The following is a 26,641-nucleotide window of genomic DNA, read 5'->3' on the forward strand; positions in this document are numbered from 1 at the left end:
CCCTCCTTTATATTAAGGATGCCTCCAAATTTTGTGTCATATGCAAATTTCAGTAGCGTGCTCCTACTTTTTCTATCAAGATCACTAACATATAAGGTAAGTCCCAAGTTCCAAGCCAGGTCCTTGAGGAGCTCCATTTGTAACTTTCTTCCAGGTCAATAGCTCCTCTTTCAGTATACCCTGCTGTTGTTTTTCCCTTAGCAAGTTCCTTTCCTACCTTATGCCTGCAGATAAGATTCTTTTATGGATCCTCTACTTCTGCAGCTTAGATATATAGCAAGGCACTAGATGCTTTACTACAGATTAGAGCTACTACATTTCCCTGTGTAGAAAAATCAATTATCAAACAAAGATATTACATTACTCCTGCATAATCTTTGGTAAACTCACATTGCAGTTTAACCAACTTTTCATTTATCTTTATGTCTTTAATTATTCTTTCCTCCAAAATTTGTTTGAAAGCCCTTCACGTTACCGAGGCCAAACTAATGGGTCATTAGTTACCCATATTACTATTGTTTTTCTTTATTAAATAAAGTGTTTGCTATTTTCAGTTCATACAGAGTCAGCTCTTACACAATAGAGTTGTTAAAAAAATTTTGTTACTAGACTTGCACTTTCATTTGTTAGTTTTCTTCCATATTCTGGAATGGACATAGTCCACTCCCCTGACTTCAGTATTAACATCTTTGAATTTTTCCTCCACCTTGGATCTAGCAATCTCCAGTTGAAAACACTCATGCCTACTAGCCATCCTGTCCTTGGCTCCTTCATCATTTACCTTAAATCCTTATTGAAAAATGAAGCAGAGTAATAATTAAATTTCAGGGCAATACATAGTCTTTGTCAACGGTCCCTCAATATGACGACAGTCTTCCAATAAATAGGAAGTCACTGGTGAGTCCGTAGATGACTGAGGAAGCTGATCTGTGGTCCAAATGTTTGACTGCAAATAGTTCCAGTAGGCAGAAGCAGTCCTTTCCCTTTGTCTCTCTTGCCCATCCACCTCTATAGTGATGCAAGTGTGCTCAAAATGATCAATGTTTTGTTGTACATCATGGCACCACTGGGGATGATTCACTACTGGAGTTTCCCTAGTATTAATGCATTTCTTCAGGCTACCTGAAGGGTGATAACAGGGAGGATGGAGCTAGACTGTTCTCAGTGGTGGCAGATGATAGAACAAGGAGCAGTGGTCTCAAGTTGCAGCAAGGGAAGTTTAGGTTAGATATTAGGAAAAACTTTCTCAATAGGACACACTGGAACAGGTTACCCAGAGAGGCTATGGACTCTTCATCCTTCAAGTTTTTAACACCTCGCTAGACAGAGCCTTGGCTTTGCCTTTCAAGTTCAGAGAATCATAGAAAATTAGGGTTGGAAGGGACCTCTGGAGGTCATCTAGTCCAACACCCTGCTTAAAGTAGGACCATACCCAAGTCTATCATCCTAGCCAAGGCTTTGTCTAGCCAAGTGTTAAAAACTTCAAGGATGAAGAGTCCATATCCTCTCTGGGTAACCTGTTCCAGTGCGTCCTATTGAGAAAGTTTTTCCTAATATCTAACCTAAACTTCCCTTGCTGCAACTTGAGACCACTGCGCCTTGTTCTGTCATCTTCCACCACTGAGAACAGTCTAGCTCCATCCTCCCTGTTATCACCCTTCAGGTAGCTGAAGGCTGCTATTAAATCCCACCTCAGTCTTCTCTTCTCTAGATTAAATAAGCTCAGTTCCCTCAGCCTCCCCACAGAAGTCATGTTCCCCACCCTCTAACAATTTTCACCGCTGTACTCTCTCCACAGCCCATTCATCTTCCACAACTGGACTCAGTACTCCAGGGGCCTTTGTAAATGCAATAAAATTGGCTTTTAAAGCAGCTCATTTGACCTTTTGCACTGCTTTAATGCTGTTGCTATTTATACGCTTGGTGGCATATTCTACTTTAAATGACTTTGTTACGTAGCAAGGTAAAACCCATCTGAGGTGTTTATTTTGCTACCTAGCAAAGTGCAATGGTGCACAGAATGCTGGAAGCCGATGTGCTTGGGGAAGCTTAGTCTTGGCAGGCTTCCAGCACCCTGTGCACCACTCCTGCTGCCAGCACCCCTAGCTGCCCTCCTGCCGCCAGCACCCCTAGCTGCCCTCCTGCCGCTTTGCCACTTTGCCCCAGGAGCAAACCAGCCGTTCCCAGGCAGTCCCAGAATGCAGGAAAGTGGCGAGGACAGTGGACAGGGTGCTGGAGCTTACCTGCCTGTCCTCCTGTCCTGTGGCATGGGTTGCAGGGAGGAGGGGGAGGTGCCAGCAGGCTGAGCGGTCTCTGAGCTGTGCAGGGCCTGCTGCTTTGCTCCGTGGTGGCGGCGCCACCTAGGCAGCACCCGACCACTGGCACCCAGCATAGACTGTCCCAGGGGGTGCTGCCACCATGGAGGGAAGCACCCGGCCCTGTGCAGCTTAGGGGCTGTGCGACCGAGCAGTAGCTCATGCAGGTAGGCTCGACTGAAGAAAGAAAAAAAGCAGGGAGGAGCCTGGTTTTTTTTTTTCAGTCAAGTCTGCCTGCACAAGCTATTGCCAGGTTGCACAGTCCCTGAGCTGCGCAGGGCCCAGTGCTCCCCTCTAGTGGCGGTACTCCCTGGGACTGCCCGGGCCAGGTGCCAGCAGGCAGGTGCCGCATTGGGGGCACCGCCACCATGGAGGGAAGCACTGGGGTCCCCCGCAGCTCACCCCCCTGCTGCAGAAGAGGCAGGTAGGCTCTAAGGATCGGGCTCCCTAACCCTTGTAGAGGCAGTTCCCAAACTCATGACAATTGGTTCCTGAAAACCGCGTCTCAAAATGTCGTAACTCAGAACCGATTTTCCCATAGGAACCATGTTATAAATGGGGGATTGGTTCCTGAACCAAGGCCCGATACCCTATTTTCACCAAAAATAACCCAGAATTTGGTACTTAATCTATTATAGGTAAGTAATAAAGCTACATTAATGTATTTATATTGTAAATAGCAATCATATTGATTTGGAAGGACTTCTTTGAGGTGACTTTGCTGGACTTTTTGAAGGGCTCTTGGTTGGACTTTTTGAAGGTTCTTGGCTGGAGTCTTCTCAGGAGTCTTGGCTGCAGATTTTTCTGGAGTCTTGTCTTCTTTCTTAAAGAAAGCGTCCAAGGAAGTTTGGACAGATATTCTCCAGGGAGATGGGGGAAGCAGCAAACTTGTTCACTGGCATGGTATGGCATCAGATCAAGCATTGTAAAGTCAAAACTGACATCAGAAAGTCAAAACAGGGTGTCAATTTATAAACATTGTAAATGCTGTTCATTGTAACTCAAAACATCTTAAGTCAAAGACTGCCTGTACACACAATGAGGGTTTAGTTCAGTTTAGTTCTCCCTAAATTGAAACTGTGGAAATGGTGTTTATAAAAACCCACCATTTCAACCTAGGGAGAATTAAACCCCTGTCATGTGTACAAGCATACCAGATGTAGCCTCATCGATGCCAAATAGAAAGGAATAATCACTTCTCTCAATCTGGCAATGCTCCTACTAATGCAGCCCAGTATGCCATTAGTCTTCTTTACAATAAGAGCACACTGTTTATTCATATTCAGCTTATTGTCCACTGTAACCCCCCGGTCCTTTTCTGCAGAGCTGCTGCTTAGCCAATCAGTTCCCAGCCTGTAATGGTGCATGGGATTGTTCCGTCCTAAGTGCAGGACTTTGCACTTGTCTTTATTGAACTTCATGCGATTTCTTTTGGTCCAATCCTCTCATTTATCAAGGTCTCTCTGGATCCTAGCCCTACCCTCCAGTATATCTATTACTTCCCTTGGCTTGGTGTCATCTGCAAACTTGCTGAGGGTGTACTGCATCCTATCTTGCAGGTCATAAGTGAAGATACTGAACAAAACTGGCCCCGGGACCAGCCCCTAGGACACTCCACTTGATACTGGCTGCCAACTAGACATTGAGCCATTAATCACTACCCTCTGAGCACAATGATCCAGCCACTTTTCTATCCATCTTACAGTCCATTCATCAATCTGTACTTCCTTAGCTTGCTTCTGAGAATATTGTGGGAGACCATATCAAAAGCCTTGATAAAGTCAAGTATGTCACATCCACTGTTATCCCCACATCCACAGTCAGTCATCTCATCACAGAAGGTAATCAGGTTGGTCAGGCATGACTTGCCCTTGGTGAATCTATGTTGACTGTTCCTGATCACCTTCTTTTCCTCCAAGTGCTTAGATATGGATTCCTTGAGGACCTGCTCCATGATTTCTCCAGGGACTAAGGTGAGGCTGACCAGTCTGTAGTTCCCCAGATCCTCCTCCTTCCCTTTCTTAAAGATGGGCACTATATTTGCTCTTTTCCAATCATCCAGGATTTCTCCCAATCTCCATGAGTTTTCAAAGATAATGACAAGCATTTCTGCAATCACATCAACCAACTCCCACAGCAGCCTCAGATGCATCACATCTGACCCCATGAACGTGTACACATCCAGCTTTTCTAAATAGTCCCTATCCTGTTCTTTCACCACTGAGGGCTGCCTACGCCCTTCTCCTCTGGGTGCTTCAAATGGATTTCTTCAGCACCTGCTCCAGGATCTTTTGGATATGGAAGTTGGGATGACTGGTCTATCATCCTCTGGATCCTCCTCCTTCTTCTTGAAGATACACATTATGTTTGCCCTTTTCCAGCCATCTGGGACCTCACCTGACCTCCATAAGTTTTCAAGGAGGACAGCTAATGGCTCTGAAATTACCTCAGCCAATTCCTTCAGTACCCTACAGTGCATCTCACCTAGTCCTGTTGACTTGACAGCCTCTACCTGCTCTAAGTAAACTCCCCACCAAAATTTGGGGGGAGGTGAGCACACTAGCAGGGAGAGAGAGATTGCAGAAGGATCTGGATAGGTTACAGGGGTGGGCTAACAGGAACAGGATGCGTTTCAATACGGACAAGTGCAGGGTGCTGCACTTGGGCAGTAGGAACCAGCAGCACACTTACACAATGGGGAACTCCCTACTTGAGAGCACGGAGGCAGAAAGAGATCTTGGAGTCATTATTGACTCCAAGATGAACATGGGCCGACAATGCGAGGTCATGGTTGGCAGGGCTAACCGGACCTTGTCGTGCATCCACAGGTGCATCTCGAGTAGAGCCAAGGAGGTGATCCTCCCCCTCTACGCGACGCTGGTCAGGCCACAGCTGGAGTATTGTGTCCAGTTCTGTGCGCCCCATTTCAAGAGGGATGTGGACAACATGGAGAGGGTCCAGAGGAGGGCCACCCGCATGATCCGGGGACAACAGGGCAGACCCTACAGTGAGAGACTGCGGGACCTGAACCTGTTCAGCCTCCACAAGAGAAGGCTGAGGGGGGACCTGGTGACCGTCTATAAACTCACTAGGGGGGACCAGAAGGGTTTGGGGGAGACGCTGTTTCCCCTAGCGCCCGCTGGCATAACAAGGAGTAATGGGCACAAGTTGATGGAGAGGAGGTATAGATTGGACATCCGCAAAAACTACTTCACAGTTAGGGCGGCTAGGAGCTGGAACCAACTTCCAAGGGAAGTGGTGCTGGCCCCTACCCTGGGGGTCTTTAAGAAGAGGCTGGATGCCTACCTGGCTGGACTCATTTGAGTCCCGTTTTTGTTTTGGGGTTTTGTTGTTCTCCCGCCCTGGCGGGGGGTCGGGCTAGAAGATCTACTAGGTCCCTTCCGACCCTAAATCTATGAAACTATGAACTGTAACCTGGTTTGGCATTACTCTAGGCTGTTTGTCCCCTCTGCTGCCAGCTGCACTCATCAGCTAGTAGCTAGCCCTATTTGTGAAACCTAAAGTAAAAAAGGCATTAAGTAGTTCAGCCTTCTCTGCACTGGCTGTGACTAGACTGCCTTCCACATTCTGTAAAGGACATATGGAATCTCTGGTTTTTCCCTACTTTCGACATACTGAATCCCATTTATTGCCTTTTATGTCCATATGCCAGCTGCATCTCAAACTGCATCCTGGCCTTCCTATTTTTTTCCCTGAATGCCTGTGTGATACTGTTATACTTTTCTCTAATACTATGACTAAGTTTCCATTTTTTATAGGATTGCTTTTTGAACTTCAATTCCTTGAAGGGACTGCTGTCTAGCCAGGCTGGTTTTCTACTGCACTTTCCAATCTTCTGTCACACTGGCCTTAATATGGCCTCCTTAAAAGTACTCTCCTGGACTCTTTTTCCCCTCAGACTTGCTTCCCAAGGGATCCTACCCACCAGGTCCCTGAATTTATTAAAGATTGCATTTTGAAGTCCAGTATCCTTATTCTAGTGATCTCTTGACTTCCTCCCCTTAGGACTTCGAACTCTTATCATTTTGTGGTCAATCACCCAAGTTACCTTCCACCTTCTCATTCTCAAATAATTCCTCATTATTTGTTCACAGTACGTTGAGAAGAGCTTCCTGCTTTATTGGCGTATCTACCATCTGAATAAAAAAAATATCCCTAGTACACTCCAGTGTATTATCCCCAAAAGCATTATCCACAACACAGGGTTGGTAAGGGATCTTGGTTTTTGTGAAATTGACAGTGAGTCCAAGCATTTAATAAGCTTCACAGAAGTGATCCAGAGTGATCTGGAGACCTTCAACTGAGTGAGCACACATGACGCAATAATCAGTGTACTGAAGTTCAGTAATGTAAGTGTTGGTTACCTTGGATTTGGAACATAACCAGTTGGCCAAAGATCTTGGTAAAGAACTTGGTAAAGACCTCAGTGTTGCTCATAGCACTTCTCTGGAAGCTGCCAGCAACAAAAATCATATCTATTGTATCTCTGAGTGGTCTGAAACCATACTGGGAAAGAGGTAGAATCTCCTCAACAATGAAAATGAGTCTACTGAGGAAAATGCAGGTGAGGATCTTCCTAGCCACCGACAGAAGTGCAATACCCCAATAACTGCTGTAATGTGATTTGCTTCCTATCTTTATTATGGTAAAATTTTTGTCATCTCTCAGGTCACTGGGAATCTGTTCATGTTTCCCTATTTTCATAATAACTATGTGTAGTTGATGAGAGTTTTTTTTTACATCTTGCTTATAAATTTCAGCTGATATCCATCAAGACCATGTGCTTTGCTGTTCTTCATCTGCTTAATGGTTTTCAAGGCCCCTTGATAAATTGGTGGATCTGCAAGGCCTGTTGTTGGATCTTCACGGGGTGTCATGGAATGGCTTCAGTGGTATTGTCTGCAACACAAGAATCTCAGTATAGGAACTACTGAAAGTTTTCCTTCCACTGTATATGGACAGCAGAGCTGTCTTTAAAGAGTGTTTTTTCCATCCTTGGACCTCAGAGGGAGGACTCTTGTGTGCTTACCCCATAGACAGCTTTGGTTGTGTTAAAGAAACTACATGTCATGGCTGTCGACAGCCAGGCTATGCAGATTATAAACATGGTAACAGCAGGAGACAATGTCTTGATTCACAGTTTTAAATTTGATTCCAATAAAGCTCACAGTCCACATTTTTTTTTAACAGGGATTCCCTACAAATGTTTCTCTGGATGTCTGTCAGGCTTCTTTGTTGCCTTCTCTGTGTACTTCAGCAGTGTTTTCCAGCTTCACTCTTACATGCAGCTTCCTCATTTACAGTCTCCTAGATTTTTATTTACATCCCAATCAGGCCTTTCTCCTCATGAAATTGAGATTCTGAAACAGCCCTGCACATCTCCTGTTCTTTAGATGGTAGTACTAATTGTTCCAGCTGTTTAGTTCATAAAGCAGGGCAATTACTTTTTATATTTATTCTGAATGAAGGGTGGCTGTTATGTTCACCACCTTCAATGAAGTTTATCCATCCCACAGCATAAAAGTATTATTGTGAAATTGTTTTTGTCCAAAGACTTATTTGCAATGCTATGAAAGAGTTAGATCTAACTGAGACAAATGAATGACAGCTATATTTAACATGGAAGCCAGTAGCCTGATTAATTTCAAGCACAGATATGGAGCAATTACATATGTTGCAGAAATGATTCGCAACCAGGATGCCAGGGTACCCCAGGTGCAATATCCTTTGAAGGGTGCCACAAAAACTGTGAGGCACCCTTACCCTTATATATATATATATGTGTGTGTGTGTGTGTGTGTGTGTGTATATATATATATATATATATATATATAATAGGATGAAATTATGAATGGGAATTTCTAGTTTGGACAGCATGAAAACCTTCTGCAAATTTACTAAGTTTTAGAATAGTTGCTTCAGGGAAGTGACAGAAACCACAGAGCTTGGCACATTTAAAATTAGAATGGATAAAATTCCAGAAAAATATACGGAGAACACTCAAACCCAATACAGAAACACACTGGATGATCTAATGGATCCTTTATGGTATCTAGGCTCTAGAATTCAGCAACATCAACACTACAACTTACAGGTTTTAGAAGGCTAAGAATAATTTCTCTAACTGAAGCTACACGAGCAATTACAATAGGAAACAATCATGAGCAAAACCAACAAATTACAACAGGTTAAAAGTGGGCAGGGACTTGCTGTACATCACCTCCTCTCTACCAACTGTTTGTGTACATGCTCTTACTTAGTTTACTGGCAGCTAAACTGCCCAAGTTTAGCTTTTGCTTTCTTCAGGGCAAGAGTGGGTATACGGGTTGTTGTCAGACATAGGGCAACTAACCTCCATTTAACTTGTAAGTTGTTCATTTGTCACTAGCTTCAGAGAGGAGAATGCTGTTTAATTAATAACCAACAGCCAACAAAGTAACTTTCTGGCTGTCTCACATCCAACTAACAAACAAGTCCAATCCTATTTATCTTATGACCTTTGTTAAGAACACTAGCTCAGGCAGTATTTTAGAATTGGGTTAAAAATTATGTGGGAACAATTTACCCAGATCCAAGAAGGAGCACCAGGGGGAAGAAATGCCAGGTCCTCGTCATTGTGGATTCCATCCTAAGGGGAACAGAGGGTCCCATCAATCGACCTGACCCCATGGCACGCGAGGTCTGCTACAGGCCTGAGGCTCAGATTCAGGATATCACAGAGAGGATCCTGGCTTACATTTGACCCTCGGACCAGTACCCAATGGTCCTTATCCATGTGGGAACAAATGAGGCGGCCAGAGGCAACCCAGACCGCATCATGAAGGACTTTGAGGCCTGAAAGCCAAGCTCAAGGAGATAGGGGCATGGGTGGCATTCTCCTCTATTCTCCCAATAAGCAGACATGGACGGCAACAGGAGGCCTGCATTGGTGAGGTTAACTGGCAGCTACGGAGCTGGTGCTGCCAGGCAGGCCTCGGGTTCCTGGACAACACCCCCCACTTTCACGCACGGGGCATGCTTGGGAGGGATGGGCTACATCTCTTCCCCAAAAGGCAAGCGTGTCTTTTCTTCCAGGTTGGCTAATCTCCTACAGCGGGCTTTAAACTAGCTTTGCCAGGGGATGGGGCCACAGGAGGACATGAGGACACCTCCCAGCCAAGACAGGTGACATGCACAAGGAGTACCCAGGTAAGTGACAGGGGTCCAGACAGTCCTAAGCATCAGGGGGTGGTGCATGCACCAATACAAGGCTTTAAATGCCTCTACACTAATGCTCATAGCATGGGGAATAAGCAGGAGGAACTCTCCCTCCGGATAGCTAGTACAAACCCGGACATAGTAGGGCTCAAAGAAACCTGGTGGGATTTATCCCATGACTGGGGGGTAAACATTAGGGGATACAGACTATACAGGCAGGATAGAACGGGGAGGAAAGGTGGGGGTATGGCGCTCTACGTTAAAGAGCAATACACATCCTCAACTAACAGGATAAGGTCAGAAGAGGGGCAGGCTGAAGTGCTCTGGGTCAGAATACAGGGGGGTCGTGGGGAAAAGGACTTAACACTGGGGGTCTAATACAGACCACCCAACCAAGGGGAAGAGCTGGACTCCAAATCATCAGGTCAGCTTGTGGAGGCACTTAAGGGAAGGGATGTAGTCATCATGGGTGATCTAAATTACCCAGACATCTGCTGGGAGGAGCAGTCAGCCAGGTCTGACTGCTCATGAAGGTTCCTTGCTGAGATACAGGACCTCCACTTAACCCAGGAGGTGCACAGTCCCACCAGAAGGACTTCCCTGCTGGACCTGATCCTGGTCACAAGTGATGGCCTGGTGAGGGGAGTCCAGGTTCTTGACCACCTGAGCAACAGAGATCGTCACCTACTGGAATTCACCATCCATCGCAGGGTGTCAAGGGCCTGCAGCAAGGCAGTAGCCCTTGACTTCAAGAGGGCCAACTTCAATGAGTTGTGGAGACTGGCAGGAGAGGCACTGGGGTCCTGGAGGGTAGGGGAATGGGGTGTCCAAGATGAGTGGTTGTCCCTTAAGAAGACGATACTCTGAGCCCAAGGAGTGACAGTCCCAACGAGAATCAAGGGGGGAAGAGTGCTCAAAAGCCCCCCTGGCTCACCAAAGGCATTCAGAAATGCCCGAAAGCCAAAAAGAAGGAGTACACCCAGTGGAAGGGAGGGCTATCACCAAAGAGGAGTATACCTCCATCGCTCGGGTCTGTAGGGGGGCTGTTAGGAAAACTAAGGCAGATACGGAACCAGGGCTTGCATCAAGGATCGAGGACAACAAAAAGTCCTTTTTTAAATACATAGGGAGTATGAAGAAGGCACTGGGTAACGTGGGGCCCCTGCAAGATACGCTTAGCAATCTGGTGGTTGAACCAGAGGAAAAGGCAAACCTTTTTAACAACTTCTTTGCCTCCATTTTTTTGCGCAGGGACCAGGACTCCCCCACCAAGATTCAGGACGGACTCAGGAGAGACTCTGCCAGGCCTAGGGTCAGGGAGGACCATGTTAGGGAACTTCTGGAGCGGCTGGACGTGTTCAAGTCAGCAGGTCCAGATGCTCTCCACCCCCGGGTTATCGAGGGGCCCCTGGCACAGCTTTACAAGCACGCGTGGTGCTCTGGCCAGGTGCCAGATGACTGGAAGGCCAATGTGGTCCCCATTTTCAAAAAAGGGAGGAGGACCCAGGTAACTATAGGCCCGTTAGTCTTACTTCAATCCTGGGGAACTCTTTGAGAAGATTATCCTGGGGCACATCTGGGAAGGACCAGCAGGGGGGATGATGCTCAGGGGCAACCAGCATGGGTTCATTAGGGGCAGGTCCTGTCAAACCAACCTGACTGCCTTCTGTGATCAGGTCACAAAATCATTGGATGCAGGTGTCGCGGTGGATGTAGTCTTTCTGGACTTCAGGAAGGCCTCTGACACTGTCTCCCATCCCATTCTCATTAAAAAGCTAGGCAACTGTGGCATTGATGGCTACACAGTCAGATGGGTTACAAATTGGCTAGAGGGCCACACCCAGAGAGTGGTTGCGGACGGGTCATGTTCGACCTGGAGGGATGTGGGCAGTGGAGTCCCCCAGGGCTCAGTCCTTGGGCCCGCACTGTTCAATTTCTTTATTAGCGATTTGGATGAGGGGGTGAAAAGCACTCTGTTCAAATCTGCTGATGACACCAAGATTTGGGGTGAGGTGGACATGCTAGAAGGGAGGGACAGGATACAGCTGGACCTGGGCAGTTTACAGGGGTGGGCGAATGAGACTTTGATGGGATTCAATACTGGGTACTGCACTTGGGCAGTAAGAACCAGCAGTATACCTATAGGCTGGGGAACTCCCTTCTCGTCAGCACAAAGGCAGAAAAGGGTCTTGGAGTCATTATCAGTTCCAAAATGAACATGGGTTACCAACATGAGGATGCAGTCAGTAAGGCCAACCACATCTTGTCATACATCCACAGATGCATCACAAGCAGGGCCAAGGAGGTGATCCTCCCCCTCGTGCGACACTGGTCAGGCCACAGTTGGAGTACTGCGACCAGTTCTGGGCGCCGCACTTTAGGAGGGATGTGGCCAGCATTAAGAGGGTCCAGAGGAGGGTCACTCACATGATCCAGGGACAGTAGGGCAGACCCTACAAGTAGAGGCTACGGGACCTGAACCTGTTCAGCCTTCACAAGAGAGGGGACCTGGTGGCCATCTATAAACTTACCAGGGGGGACCAGAGGGGAATGGGAGCGACCCTGTTCCTCTGAGCACCTCCTGGAGTAACAAGGAATAACAGCCATAAACTGTTTGAGAGTAGGTTCAGGCACTACTTCACAGTCAGGGCAGCTAGGATCTGGAAGCAACTTCCAAGGGAAGTGGTGCTGGCTTCTACCTTGGGGGTCTTTAAGAGGAGGCTGGATAGTTACCTAGCTGGGGTCATATGAGTCCAGTATTCTCTCCTGCTCAGGGCAGGGGGTCAGACTTGAAGATCTACTTGGGTCCTTTCCGACCCTACATCTATGAATCTATGAACTCTGAATTTAAGATGACCCCCTAGTAATTAGATTCTATGTATGGAAACTTACAAATTTGTTAAAATTTTCCATGTAAAGAATCTAATTAGTGGAGGGCCATCTTAAATGTGTCACTCCCAAAGCAGTGGCAAGCTGCAATAAGCCACACCCTCACTACGTGCCTCCCGACTCTGTGCCTGTCTTCCCTGCCACCTGCCTCCTAGGTCTCTGTCCCTTTCCCCCCCTTCCCTGTGCCCGCTCCCCTGCTACCCGCCCCCCCTGCTGCTTGCCCACCCTGCCATTTGCTCCTGCCACCCTACCATGTGTCCCCCCATGCTGCCTGCACTACCTGCCCCACTGCTGCATGTCTCCTCACCTACTTCTTTCCCCCTGCACTTAACTTCTGGGTAGCTTTGGCAGCTGTGGTAGCTCCAAGCCTGGCTGGATCAGGGCAGAAGGACTAAAGACAGAGCCAGAGCTGACGGTAAGCAGCTGAGTGGAGGGGGTAGGCTGCACAGTCTCCCTGAGTGTCCCCAAGATGTACATGCAAGTCTCCCCCTTGCACCCACCCACAATGTACTGTCTCCCCTGAACTACACCCAACGTGTGGCCCTTCCTCTGTTGCCCAAGGCCTCAGGCCCAGGGCCAAAGCTGGAGCTGAGCCACCACCTGCCCTGGGCCAGTATTCAAATCTACGATGAAGCCTCCCCCCACCCCTCTATGCTGACTGGGGAAAAAATCATTTTATTGAATTTGAGTATATACAGTAATTACATAGCTTGAGACCTTGCCCAACAATTAAATTGTCTTTTTAATCCAACCATCCAACCTTCGCCACTGGAAATTTTCAAAAGCAGATTGGACAGACACTTTGGGATGTTTTAATAAGGGATGATCCTGCCCTGAGCAAGGGGCTAGACTAGATGACTTCATGAGACCCTTTCCAACCCTACTTTCCTATGATCCTATGCAATAGAGTAAAGGAAAAAAATGCATTAATTTCTCTGTCTCTCACCCCTCATTTCCCCGCAACTTTTTCTGGTAGTAAATACCTCTGAAGAGCCTATTCTTTCCAAATGGAGTTCATCCTCCTTTTTTTGATAGGGAATTCTCCATATCTTAGAACAACAGTGTGAAAAATTCTAAGTCAGCATTGGTACAATTAGTAACAATTAAAATAATCTCTCAATTTATATTCTTAACAGTGTAAGACAGAAAATAAAGAGGTAGGTGGAAAAAAGGAAAGAAAAGACTATTAATTACAAATTTACTTTCAGAACAATTTCTGAGGACTTTCCTACAACATGAATATTTTTTTGCAGCGATGTAGCTGCACGGTTACAAGTGTGATTTCCTCCAGAGGTGAGTGGCCCTGAGAAAAGTATTTTTTAACACCAGTGCAGTTTATCTACACCAGAGCTTTGCACTGGTGCAGCTCTGCTGCTTAGAGAATACCTCAATTCCCAGTAGGCAAAGACAAACCCTGCAGCTAGAGCTCACATCTTCAAACATCCCCAACTTCCTTACCTTAACTTTATTGACATAGCACATATCCTCTGCAGAGCCAGTTTGCTTGTTTACTGTGAAGTAATTCACTTTCTTGGAAAAAAAATAAATGAAAGGCTTTTACATTTCATGATAAACCTGGGACTGAATCAGAGCAGAGAGCTGTCCTCTGCATTCATTAGACTGCTTTAGGGTTAGTGGTCTACCAGCTGGTATGGAATAGCACAGAACCCTGAACTTAGGTCTTAGCAGGAAAAGAATGAGAAATATTTAAAATATTTTGCCTGAAAATGTGCTTGGGTAGATGCAAATTAAAAAGCTTCCTAAAAGTCAGGTAAAGTAATACACTTTACAGCAGTAGGAAGGATGGAGTTGGACCCAGATATATTCAATTCACTGCAACTATGCTAGCATAATGGATGCTGAACCTCTGCAGGATTTAACACACTGAATTATGGTGCTAGTAGCTCTTCTTTTGGTCAGTCCATACTGTTTCCTTCCTTACTAGCCAAGTCAAAGCAAATTCAACATCTTTGCCGGGACAAAAAGGGAATACAGGGAGTCCTGACCTGAAAGCATATGTATAGCAGGCTTCTGTAATGCAGTTTCGAAGTAGGCCTCCCAGAGTTGGGATTTTTTTGAATGTCTGAAAGCAATAAGGCAAGGATTTTTTGCAGGGTGATATCTTTTATTGGACCACCTGCATTTGAGAGCTTTCAAATGCATTCAAAAGCATTTGAAAAAAGCAACACATTCTTCATCAGATCTGAGGAACCAAGCAAGCACAGCAATTGTTAGGAACAGTGAGTAAAGCTGTGAAATTGGATGGAGGAGCAATTACCGGGGTAGCAGACAAACAATTAGCAGAAGAAAAGACTGATTACTGGGAGATAAAGACGTATCAAAAGAAGGGAGGGTCATTATCACCTGTAGTATATAGGAAGAATTTCAGGAATCAGTTAGATTATAGTGTGCCATAAATTCAACATAAGTGTTTAGGCCTTGATTCTTAGTGTCCAGCCAGCTTATGATTTTTTTTTTTTGTTCCCAAGCTCATCTTTAAAGGTGTTTGATAGATTTCCAATGAGTATGAGACTTGTGAGCTCAGAAAGGGTCTTACTGCTTGTCTCTGTCCTTCACGTTTTTTCTGTAAGAGCTCATTCTGGTATATAGTTTCCATTTCCTTTTACCCACATAGTTAGGGCTATGCAAAGCTTCCGGCGCTGATTCAATTCGGTGGAGATTCAGCCCAATTTGACGGCCAAATCGCCGAATCAAATCAGGAGATCCTTTAACCTTTCTGAATCAAATCAGAACCCTCCGAATCAATTCAGAGAGATTTGATGATTCAGACATAGACACAGCTTTAAATGCTTTTTCTACATACCTAAAGGTACCAGGCAGCTCGTGAACACTGAGTTGGAAGGGCAGATGGAGCATCCCATGGAAGCGCGGGAGGGTCCTCAACACGCTCAGCGGTGGACCCGGAAGTGGACCAGAAGCACTTCTGATCCACTTCTGGATCCACTGTGGAGCATGCGGGGGACACCCCGCTCTTCGCCCCCCCAACTTGATGACTAGTGCCTCCTGGGTCTGGGGGGGCACCCAGGGTCCCCCCGCGGCTGATCACCGAGCCGGCGGGGCGTGGGGGGGTGTCCGCTGCCGAGCACACAGGGCCCTCCGCCACACTCCTGTGGGATGCTCCACCCACCCCACCATTGCAGCATTCACAAGCCATGCCCGGTACCTCGAGGTATGTAGAAAAAACGTTTAAAGCTGTGTCTATAGCCAAATTGCTCATTCTCTGAATCAGCACCAAATCTTCAGATTCAGATTAGGCTGAATTGAATCAGGACAGAGATCCAAATCAACGATTTGAATCAGTGTCCCCAATTCAGGCCAAATACAAACCCTAATTGAATACAGCCCATTTTGCACACCCCTAATAATTACCATGAGGCCATTTGGTGTCCTACTGGCACAGATGTATCACATTTTGGTAAATGTATGTATAGGATCCAGGGGTTCTGATGGGTTCATTGTAGGGGGTACTGATGGTTGCAGCAATGAAAATGTGTTGACAGGTTAAGCATCTATTGTCAAGGCAAAGCTGTGTCCCATTTGATGTCTGCTGAGCAGTGGGCAGTTTGCTTCTGATGATGAATTGGGCAAGGTTAGGGGTTGTTTGAAAGCCACAAGTGGAGGGGCTGGGATTATTTCTCTCAAGGTTTGATCTTTGTCAAGTATAGGCTGCAGTTGTTTGATGACTCTTTTAATCAGTTCCAGTGTGGGGTGGCAGGTGACCACTAGGGGTGTGTGGTCACAGAGGGGTTTCTTTTAGTATTGTAGTATGTTACAACACTACTACCCCTGGGAATTTATCCCCCCTCCAATTTCACAGCTCTACCCACTGTTCTTAACAATCATTGTGCTTACTTCCCACCTCAGACCAGCTGAAGAATGTCTTGGAAACAAAAGCTTCTCTAACTTTATCCCAACTGTGCAAGTTGGCCCAATAAAAAAGATATCACTCAAAAACATCCTTCCCTCGCATAATTCCTGGCCATCACAGCCACATCAGTCTATCATATCTGAAAGCAATAAGTAAAATTACCTTTCAAAGTTAAGAAAGAAAATCAGAAAAGTAATCTGTTGCTTTGGGCTGTTAAGATTCACTGGGGAACTGTCTTAATGCTGAAGGTGAAGAAAACTTCTTAAAGAAGGAAACTAACAGATATATCTCCAATAGACATTAGATTATCTTCCCATTTGGTACTAAGATTTCTGTCATTTAATTCTGGGAAATACAAGGTAATTACTATATATGATACAATTCAAAGATCTGTTCTGAGTAAAACTAAGTCAGGACTGTCATTTATAATTTGATCCCACTTTCAATCCCAGAAAACCTTGGACCAAAACAAAAAGAGGGAAGGAGGAGAGGGAGAGAGAAAGAGAGAGAGATAGAGAGTTTCCTTAAAATAAGCCAACCAGTTTAATCATACTGCATTCTTAGATAACCTCAGCCTTCCAGCAAAATTCTTGCATTCAATAGCACATATTTTGATTCTGTGGATATTCATCTCTGACTTACTTTCCTTTGGAAGGTCAGCTGGGTGGAATAGAGAAAATGTTATAACTAAAAACCCTGAGATCTGGGTTTCTATCATAGGCAATATCCCTCTGAAAACTAGTACGGCTGAGAGCAACAATCAAGGCAGTGATGCTTTCATTAGTCAGAAGTAGGAAGCGTTACCTTGTTCAACAAAATGCTGTTAGGTGGGCAACTGACTAAGAATAACAAGTATGTTTGCCTGCCTGAGATACAGGACAGAAAAATTAATCCGTTATAAACACACTGATTCACTGAGGAAATCTTAAATTCCACAATCCAGATTTGAGACATTATTCACCAACATACTTATGTGTATGCCTAAATTAAGCATAAGGGTAATGCTATTGAGTTGAATAGGACTACTAATGTATTTAAAGCTAAACACAAGCTTCAAATAATTTGCCAGATTAGAACCCAATCATTTATAGTTTTTAATAGGACACAATCCAATTCCCTTTAAAGTAAATGGAAAGATACCCTTCAATTTCTATAGCAGTTACATCAGGCTCCTAGTTCTCTGGAAAGACTCCAGCTTGTGAGATGATTCCACAGGGTTGGTACACAAAGGTACATATATGTAGATGTCAGAGGCAGAGTACCAAGAGGAAGTTCCAAAAGACGAACCACAAGCAAATGAAACTCTCCTTTGTCCTAATTGGGCACCTTCACATGTGATCTAAGAGCTGATCTAATTAACTTGCCCACAGTGTCACGTGTACTCAGTGTCCTGTGCTTCAAAATGGAGGTGGGGGCGCTCTAACTGCCCCCACTGAAGTGCAGGGATGTTGAATACATGTCATGCAGAGGCTGCTGGAGCATGCTAATTATCACGCTCCAGCAGGCTCAATTAATCGAGTCTGCTCCGACGTGTGGTGTTTAGCACAGGTCAGAGCAAACGCCCAACACATGTATAGGTGCACATTATGCCTAGTCTCCAAATCCATGTATCAAGCCTAGATGAGCATTTACACACATTAAGTTATATCCACACTGTGTCCAGTTTGGGGCAAGGTACTTCAGGAAAGACGTGGGCAACAACTGAAGACAATCCAGAGGAGAGCAACTAAAATGATCAGAGGGTGAGAAAACATGACCTATGAAAAATGGATAGAATAATAGGGTTTGTTTAATTTAGAGAAGGCAGAAGGGGGACACAATCACAGTCCTGAAATCTATAAAATATTGGTGCTGTGAAAATCAATAAATTGTTCTCCACATCCACTAGGAATAAAGCAAAAAATAATGGATTTAAATGGGTGCGGGGCCCAGGGCAAATCAGCCCATGTGGGGCCCCACCCCCACTCCAATCCCACCCGCCCTGGATCTGGAGAACCTGCCGCAACCATCGGCAGCATCAGCGGGGAGGGGTTAGTGAGCAGCTGGACTTGAAGCAAGCAGCGGTGGTGCAGTCACCGTGGCTGCTCCACCTGGCTCTGCGGGGTCCCCTGTGGCTGGATCGGCTCCAGCCAGCCCGGCCCCACACAGAGGGATTAGGTCTCAGCCCCACATGACTACGTCAGGCCTCAGGCAGACTTGTTGCGTGGTGGGATCTGCTCCAGTGTGGGCTAGCCCACATGATGGATTAGACCCACAGACCAATCTAGTCCACTGACCAACCTGGTATTGTACTTCCAGCCTGAGGGAAGAAAAGGTTGGGCACAGCTGAATTAGACAGACATATGTCAGTTATGGGATAGATGGAGCTCATCCTACCTTGGGACAGGAGTAGGGACTGGATGACCTCTCAAGGTCAAAACCTTCCGTATTTTCTACAATTTTCTGATTATTTACTAACAGGTGTTTTCTCTCTTTTTTTTTTTTTAACATTTTACAGTGCAACATGGGGTAGAAAACAGGAAAGTACTCATTCCTCCTTGAAACAGAATTCTTGTTTTTGTTGCTGTAACTAATTTATATATTTATTTTTACAAAGTAAGCCCAGCTTTATGCTCCCTTGCTACTATACCAAAAAAATAAATCCAAGTTCCTGCATGATGTGACATATAAAACGTGTATGCTGAAGTGACTGCCCAGAAAGTCCTTATTCTGAGCAGAATGCTAGCATAATCTAAAAATATTCACTGAAATAAGAACTGGATTTTTTAAAATTCTCAATCTCTTTAGCTGATGCTTATTAAAATGATTTAGTCTGTTAGAACAGAAATTGACATTTTTTTACTTCTAACTTGCAGCAGTTCTAAAATCAAGATTTGTTTTTCAGGAAATAAAGCAAAATTAAATAAATGTGTTTGCATTTCATAGGGAAAAACACTCAGCAGGACTGTCATGTAATTAAACCACATGTTTTTAAAGCAGCTACCATGAGTTCATTACAAACACTAGAATGTTGCCAGTTGTCTTGATTTTTTGGAGTTAAGTCATGATTTAAAACTTTGACATCAGAAGCACAGTCTAGTATCTGTAATCAGAATGGCAGACGCTCATCTCATTTGGTTTTCAGATGCACATTTCATATACATCCTTTTTCAAGGTATTCTGATATTAACAAAGAATGGCTCATTAATAACTACCCCCCTCCCCCTTTTAGAGAATATAGCCCAACATTTTTCATTTGTGAATGCGCGTAGCCACATGCCTGTCTGCACAGATCAAGTTTTGCTTCTGCTGGGATTCAGTGTCCATTTTGCTGAACCACAGGCAAACATAACAGCTCATTGACTTCTCTTTTTAACTCTAAACTTACATAGGCACATCAAACCTTCTCCCTGCATTCTCTTGCCACAACTGTTATCACAAAGTCTATTCAAAATTCTCCCAAGGGCCAAGACCAACACTTGCAAGACAATCTAACTTTATAAGAAACTGAAAGCCTGCTCTGTTCTTTGCTGTCCAATAAAAAACTGGTTCTTTCTAGTGCTATTATTTCAGACCTGTATCAGTTCTCAATTTGACCGCAGTTGGGACTAATGTTCTCCCCCTAAACATGTGTCATATTAGCTTGAACCTTTTATGCATTTGCTGGAGAAGGTATCAAGAGGTTTCTTCTTTAAATGACAGCAATATGCCCACAGGACAGACCTGCCAGAAGAATTCTTTAGCATTGTGGAAGTAACTAGGTATCACAGAGAAAATGCTTTGAAGTTACCCATTTACGGCACCCAATGAACTAGAGCTGGATCAGTTCTTTTTACTGGATTACTTTCATGGCAAGCTCTTTCTGTCCCATCTGAAGAGTTCTTTTGTGACTAAAGAATGAGGATGTATCTTGGGAATGATTTGATACCACAAAAGATGATTCTTGTAGCTTATCTTACTGCAAACTCCTCTGTTGAAGGAAATGATGCAGAGCTCTCATATCACCTGATCAGAATGATAGCACATACAGTGTACTTTTATTGTCTGACTGTGTGTGCTATAACTTTTTTATGTAGGACTTAAATCCAAATTTTATAAATTGACATACTAATTGACAGAAGTTTTCCACAGACTTAAAAGAGGCTGTAATCTAGAACATATTCCACTGGGACAGGGTAGGTCTCCCAAAGATAAAGGAAATGCCTATACCAGGAAAAAGAGTGCCTTTTAAAATGCGTCAGTTAAAATATATTATTACATAACATACTCTTAATAATTGTAGACAAATACCATAATGTTTAAAACTACATAATGATGTTGTAGAGTAGGGTTCTCTTGAGTTTAGTACATAACTGGCCATGGTTATTTCAAAGCTGCTAAACTAAAATACCAGGTACTAACCAGTGCTTCAAATTACATTAGTGAATTCAATCTTCTTTCCTTAAGCCTGCCTTATACTTAAACAATATATCAAGGTTATTATTTTGAATATGAGTGTAATTTAAAAATATTATATCAGTACCTCCTCTACAGATGGTATGTTGATATAAATTACTCTTCTTTGCTCTTGAGCTTAAGCTGTACTATTATAAGCACTTTTAAATAATTGGTACAATTGCACCCATACTAACAATACTGTTAGTTACAACTAACTAATTGTAAATATACTGGTAGAACTAAAGCACTACAGTTTGGGGATGCAGGGGGAGGAAGATGAGCATCTAATCCAGATCAGCAATTCTGAACCCTTTTAGATGCAAGGCACTTCATTAAACTCCAGGCACCCCTCAGAAAATGCCAGCTCTTAGCTTTCACTCAATTTTTGACTATGGAAAAAAAAAACAATAGAGTGATTCTTCCATTTGCAAAGAATTCAGAGAGCCCACAACAGGTCAGAATATTTTAACTACTATGGACACCTATTTGAAAACTCTGGGTTTGTCTTGTGAATCATGTGTACGTGATTGCATACATCACAGTGCTTAGATTAAGCGGCACCCCACAGCATCTTTAAAAGGATCTTATGGCAACTGGTTGAGAGCCACTGATCTAGACAGATCCTTTGTATATGGTGGGTGCATCTACACATGCATATTATTGTGGAGTAGACTAGCTCCACAGTAAAGCAGCACCATCTACGCATGCACCAGTAACAGGGCACAGTAAATTAATTAACTCTGCCATAAGATAGTACTGTCAGGGATGGCGTTATCTTACAACAGGGTTATTTACTGAGCTGCAACACACAAGTGGATGGTGATCAGGACAGCAGCACTTTGAGCTGGGGCAGAGCATCCCCAGGCTGGCAGCAGCTCGGGGACAGGAGGGGTGTCAGTCACACAGCTCCACAGTTTGAGCACTCTTGTGCCCCAGCCAGCCCCTCTGCTGTGCAACACCACCACCCAGAGCCTAGGGCTGACCTCCCCGAGCCCACCACCAGTTTAGGGCTGCTTCACCCCAGCTCAAAGTGCTGCTGCCCTGGATGCATGTGTAGACGCTGCACCCAGGTCAGTGTACTCTGGAGCAAACTGCTCTGAAGTTTATCATGTCACATTAACTGCATGTGTAGATGCAGCCAAAAAGAGCTTCACAGTGCTTAAAGACATGTTACAACAAGTTAGCTGACAGGTTTTGAAACAACTCATTTTCCTAGGTTAGATGAACTGAGATATTTTATGACACTTCTTTCTTTCTTTCTTTCTTTTTCACCCAACAGTGCTGGCAATGTGCTAAATGCAGACAGGTTTCAGTCCATTTTTACTTAGTGAGTTCTGCTCTTTGGTTTTCTGACTCCATGTTTCTAGTCCTCTTGCAGAATTTCTTATCACAGAAGGTGGCTTGCTTAGGATTACATTTTCCTTTTTTTAATTAGTTCTTTTCTTCTTTTACATAGGAGTATTTTAAAAAAATAGCAGTAGCTTCAGAACTCCTAACTATTTCAGTTTAGTGGAGTTTCCATTTATGGCCCAATGGAAACTGATAGTGGGGATATTCATGTTTCTGATTAATCACTGGGTATATTAAAAGTGACTGTAATTCAAGAAGAAACTATCCCATCTTTCTGCAGAACTCAGACTTCACTATCAGCTTCACTGATTCCCACTGAGATCAATGCACAGATTCTTCCAAAGTCTTTAAATCCTGATCTAGGAAGCATTCTACACAGAATTAAAAAACAGTAGCAAAGCTTGGCAGTCTACAGATTTAAATGGTGAGCATATGTCCCTGTACAGCCATTTCCATCTGATTTTCCATCAGTTAACTGACAGGCATAAGAATAAGTATCATATTTATACAGATGGAAAAATGTAGAGCTTAACGGTGGGATTTTCAAAACTACCAATGAGATTCAGGAGCTGGCCCCAAGCTGCACACAGAAGAAATAAGTATCACAACTGAAATTAAAGCTCAGGAACTTCTGGCTCACTGTCCTGTTTTCAGGCAACTAGTTCATGTAACCATAACAAGTTCAGAAGCTACAGTCCAACTTGGAAAACTATTTTTTTTCACAGACATATGTGATCTAAAATGCAGAGAGGGTTTTAAAAGCCTAGTTATAGCTCTCAGGATCCCAATAATAATATGGAAGTTATATTTTTATACATAAAATTATAAAATCATTCTGAAACTTACCACAGATGTAAGAGCCATCTGAAAACTGTAGATTCGTGCAAGGCCAAAGTCAGCTAATTTTATCTGTCCACTACTGGTTACAAGGATGTTTTGTGGTTTCAGATCACGATGCACCACTCGGTGTGAATGCAGAAAATCCAGCCCTCGTAACAGCTGAAGCATCATATCCTAAATAGATCAATACACACTTATCAAGACAAGGTGACAAACAAGCAAATATCACTTCCTCCACATGACTCAAAAGGCTATGACAGAATATTGCTACAGCCAGATGGCTTGAACAGGCATGCATATCAAGCTTATTTTTTGCTTTTAGTTGAATTATTTATCAACAAAATCATAAACACTGATCAACATATTTTTAAAAATATATAGATCAAAATTCTGCTGTGTGGCAAAACAAACTTCAAGAGCAGATTGCCTAGGTCAGAAGATGGCATGACAGCTGTTCTGAGCTTCAGTTCAATCTACTCAGCACTTAACTGAAGAGGGATATCGTTTTCATAAATATACTAGCCAATTGCCAGTCAAGAATGATGGGGATGGGGGTAGGGACAAAGGCCTGCCTCTGGCCTCCCATCCCCCCACCCTCCCTGCCGCCATTGCAGAGCCAGGCATGCTACCCCTCACCCTCCCTGCTGCTGTTGCAGGGCCAGCCTGGGCCCGGTGCCCTTCTCCCTCTGCCGTTTTGGGGCTGGACCAGGCCCGGCATGCCCCCTCCACCCTCCCTGTTGCCATTCTGGGGCCGGGCATGCCCCTCACTGCCTGCTGCCGTTTTGAGGCCAGGTCAGGTTGGGCCTGGTGCACCCCCCCACCGCAGTTTGGGGGCCAGGCCCGCTTCCCCCCCATCTGCCCGGCCCACATCCATCTGCCTCCCTTCCCCATGAATGACGGGGGGAAGGGGCACAGATGGAGCACTGCCACCCAGCACCCTGTTCCACCGCTGCACCCAGGGAGCAGGGGGTGGGGGGAAGGCCAGCACTTCTGGCCTCATCCTCTGATCTGTCTACTCCATCGCCGCTACCTCCCAGGAGTAAGGGGGACAAGGCTAGCTGTCACGTCATGGCAGCATCTGGGCCTGCTCTTCCCCCATGCCACAGCGAGTCCAGGTACCTTCCCCTCCTCCCTTGCACCGCAAACATACATGTTATACTAGCATTTGTCACTTCAGACTGAGAACTCCTATCACCATAAAATAATATGTATTACAGAGGTTGTGGTGGTGGTGGTTGCTAGTGTTAAAGTTGCATATTAATTTCCACTTTAACCTCCTGTTTTCAAAGGATCACATGCATTTACTTTACGCATTGTGAAGCGATGGTGAATTTACACCTTAAGTAACTGGTTCCAATGTTAAAATAGGCACTTTATTTCTAGCCTGAATCCAGCCATTGCTAGATTCTAGCTAGTCTTTGCTGGATTAAAGCATCTGCTAGTATCAGAAATGTTCCATCACAAAGATACTTCAATACTGTGATCAAGTCACAATATTATTTTTCTCTTTGTTAAAATAAATATTATGCTTTTTTAATCTAGGCAGATAGTTTCAAATAATTTTGTAGCCCTTGTCAGAACCCTTTCTAAATTATTACCATCTTTTTGAGGTATGGAATGAGAACTGAGCATGATATTCCAGCAATAGTCATGTTCATTCTAAATTCTGTAATACAACTCTCTACTCGCACCTGATCTTTCACTACTTAAATATCCAAAATTTGCATTAATTCTCTTACCCATAATGTTGCACAGGAAGCTCATATTCAATCAGTTATTCTCCAGGACCCACAAGTTCCTCTCAGAGTAACTGACTTGTAAAATACAGTCCCCCATCCTGTAAGTGTATTCTACGGTCTGACCTTGCATCTGAATGTATTAAATCTGATGTCCAAGTGCATGCAGATTACTGTGCATCTATACTGACCAGTAAAAATTACCTGTCATTTACAATCATCACAAGACTAAAATTCTCCATTATATATAGGCTACTTAAATTTGCAGCCTCTGTACTGCACCTAAGCAAGGCTGTATTGCAAATGAACAACTAAATTAGCTTTCTAGTTGAGGTCCTCTCCCCTCAACTGAACTAGGTATATCTGTATTACTAGAATGATTCAAAAGAGAAAGAACATAAGATATGGCTTCTAAGTCATTAAAGTATTCACTTAAAGAGAAAAGAATTTACATATTAAAGGTCTAGGGGCTATACTCTGCCATGGTAAGGGGTGGTATAGAGTTGTGCGACCTCAAGAAAATGACCACAGACTAGGACACCTCCCAAAGTAAGCATGCCTGCAGAAGCACTGTACAGGTATTCACTGCTTGCCCAGACTTTCTGCCATCCCTGGCTGGTATGTAGAGATGTGAAGCTAGGCTCGTATTCCTGTTGATCTAGGGCATGTGATTTTATTTATTTCTAATGCTATCATTTTATTTATTAAATTTATATCACCCTCTGCCTATCAATTCTTCACACCAGTGAATGTGTTTCTGAATCCAGCGGATATGGTTGGCATTATCACTGATGATGGATAGAATAGAGAGACCTTCTCATTTGCAGAGACCCTGAGAATCACTGCTAATGCACAGAATCTTGACACGTTTTCTTTTTCTTCCTCCTTATCTATTTTGTGGCTTACATGCTAAAATATACAAAAATATAACAATCTTTATGAATCTACCAATTCTTCTCCTGTTTCTACCTGGAGAATTCTCTGTACTGGAATCCTGTAACCTACATCCTACAGAGATTACTTTATTTCTTTTCTACTGCAGAAATGGAATCTTCCTACTTTGGACAGCAGGTGTTGGGATATTTGAGCTGAATGCTTCTTCTAGGAGTGTTTGCATGAGAGATGACCACAAGTGTAAACAATGAAGATGAGTTTTAGAAAGCGGTATGTAATGAGTCATTAGGACTGGAGTTTGGCAAATGGGATGATTTTGCCTCTTACTGAAGCCAATGGCAAAAATCCTAATGATTTCAGCAACAGCAGGATTAGGCCCCAAACGTTTTAAAGGATAACACAGGAGCTTCAGACAAAAAACTGCTTTCATTTAAAATACTGATTATCAAATATTTTGGAAAGACACTTTAAAGGGGCTTCATATTCTCCAAGACTTATTTGAAACAGAATAATTAGAGCACTTCTAAGGTAATACTTTTAAAAAAACAGTCAACGTTAATTAATGCCAAAAAAATCCTAAGGAATTACATGTTACTGCTACATGAAAAGCAAAAGACACAGTAAGCGGCCCTCTGCCCAAAATAACTGCCTGCCCCTGCAGACACTATATGTTAAATGTTGCTGTATTACCCGTTTAGCTTTACTTCAAAGCCTTAATTCAGTAAGGCTATGTTATATGAGTAAGAGTAGCAAAATTAGGTAAAAAATTTGCTGTGATATTCCAATCTATTCATCTAGCAGAGACCAAGAGTACATGAATTTCATTATGGATTAAGACATATTTAGCATTGACTAACAGACCAAGTCTGTCTGACCCATTAGTCTAGTGGTGTTCAACTTCCAGCCCCTGGGCCATATCTGGTTCACAGAACATGTGGGGCTTCCCATGGGTCTATAAATTTGGTGGTGGGGGTGCAGTACCAGCATTCAATTGCCAAAGCTTCCAGAGTCACAGCAATTAATGCTCCCCTTCCACCAAATTTCCAGACCCATCGGAAGCCCTATGGTCTGGATGACATAGCTCCACATGCCAG

The 26,641-nt window shown here is 44.1% G+C and overlaps 1 protein-coding gene and 1 long non-coding RNA gene across 2 annotated transcripts in view; one reads left to right on the top strand and one right to left on the bottom strand.

Moving 5' to 3' along the window:
* The window catches only part of CDK6 (cyclin dependent kinase 6), a 253,170-nt gene that overhangs the window by 117,699 nt on the left and 108,830 nt on the right, over positions 1-26,641 (bottom strand). Inside the window, exon 4 of the mRNA XM_019508425.1 lies at positions 22,924-23,091. Coding sequence (XP_019363970.1) covers positions 22,924-23,091 — 168 coding nt within the window. The remainder of the gene's footprint in view (positions 1-22,923; positions 23,092-26,641) is intronic.
* Positions 6,541-18,040, top strand: LOC109291409. The gene is made up of 3 exons (XR_002095837.1): positions 6,541-6,607; positions 11,870-11,875; positions 18,030-18,040. It is a non-coding gene; the product is annotated as an uncharacterized LOC109291409 (long non-coding RNA).

This window comes from Gavialis gangeticus, unplaced genomic scaffold, assembly GCF_001723915.1.
Source record: "Gavialis gangeticus isolate Ggan-Ray unplaced genomic scaffold, GavGan_comp1, whole genome shotgun sequence".
Classification (NCBI taxonomy): domain Eukaryota; kingdom Metazoa; phylum Chordata; order Crocodylia; family Gavialidae; genus Gavialis; species Gavialis gangeticus.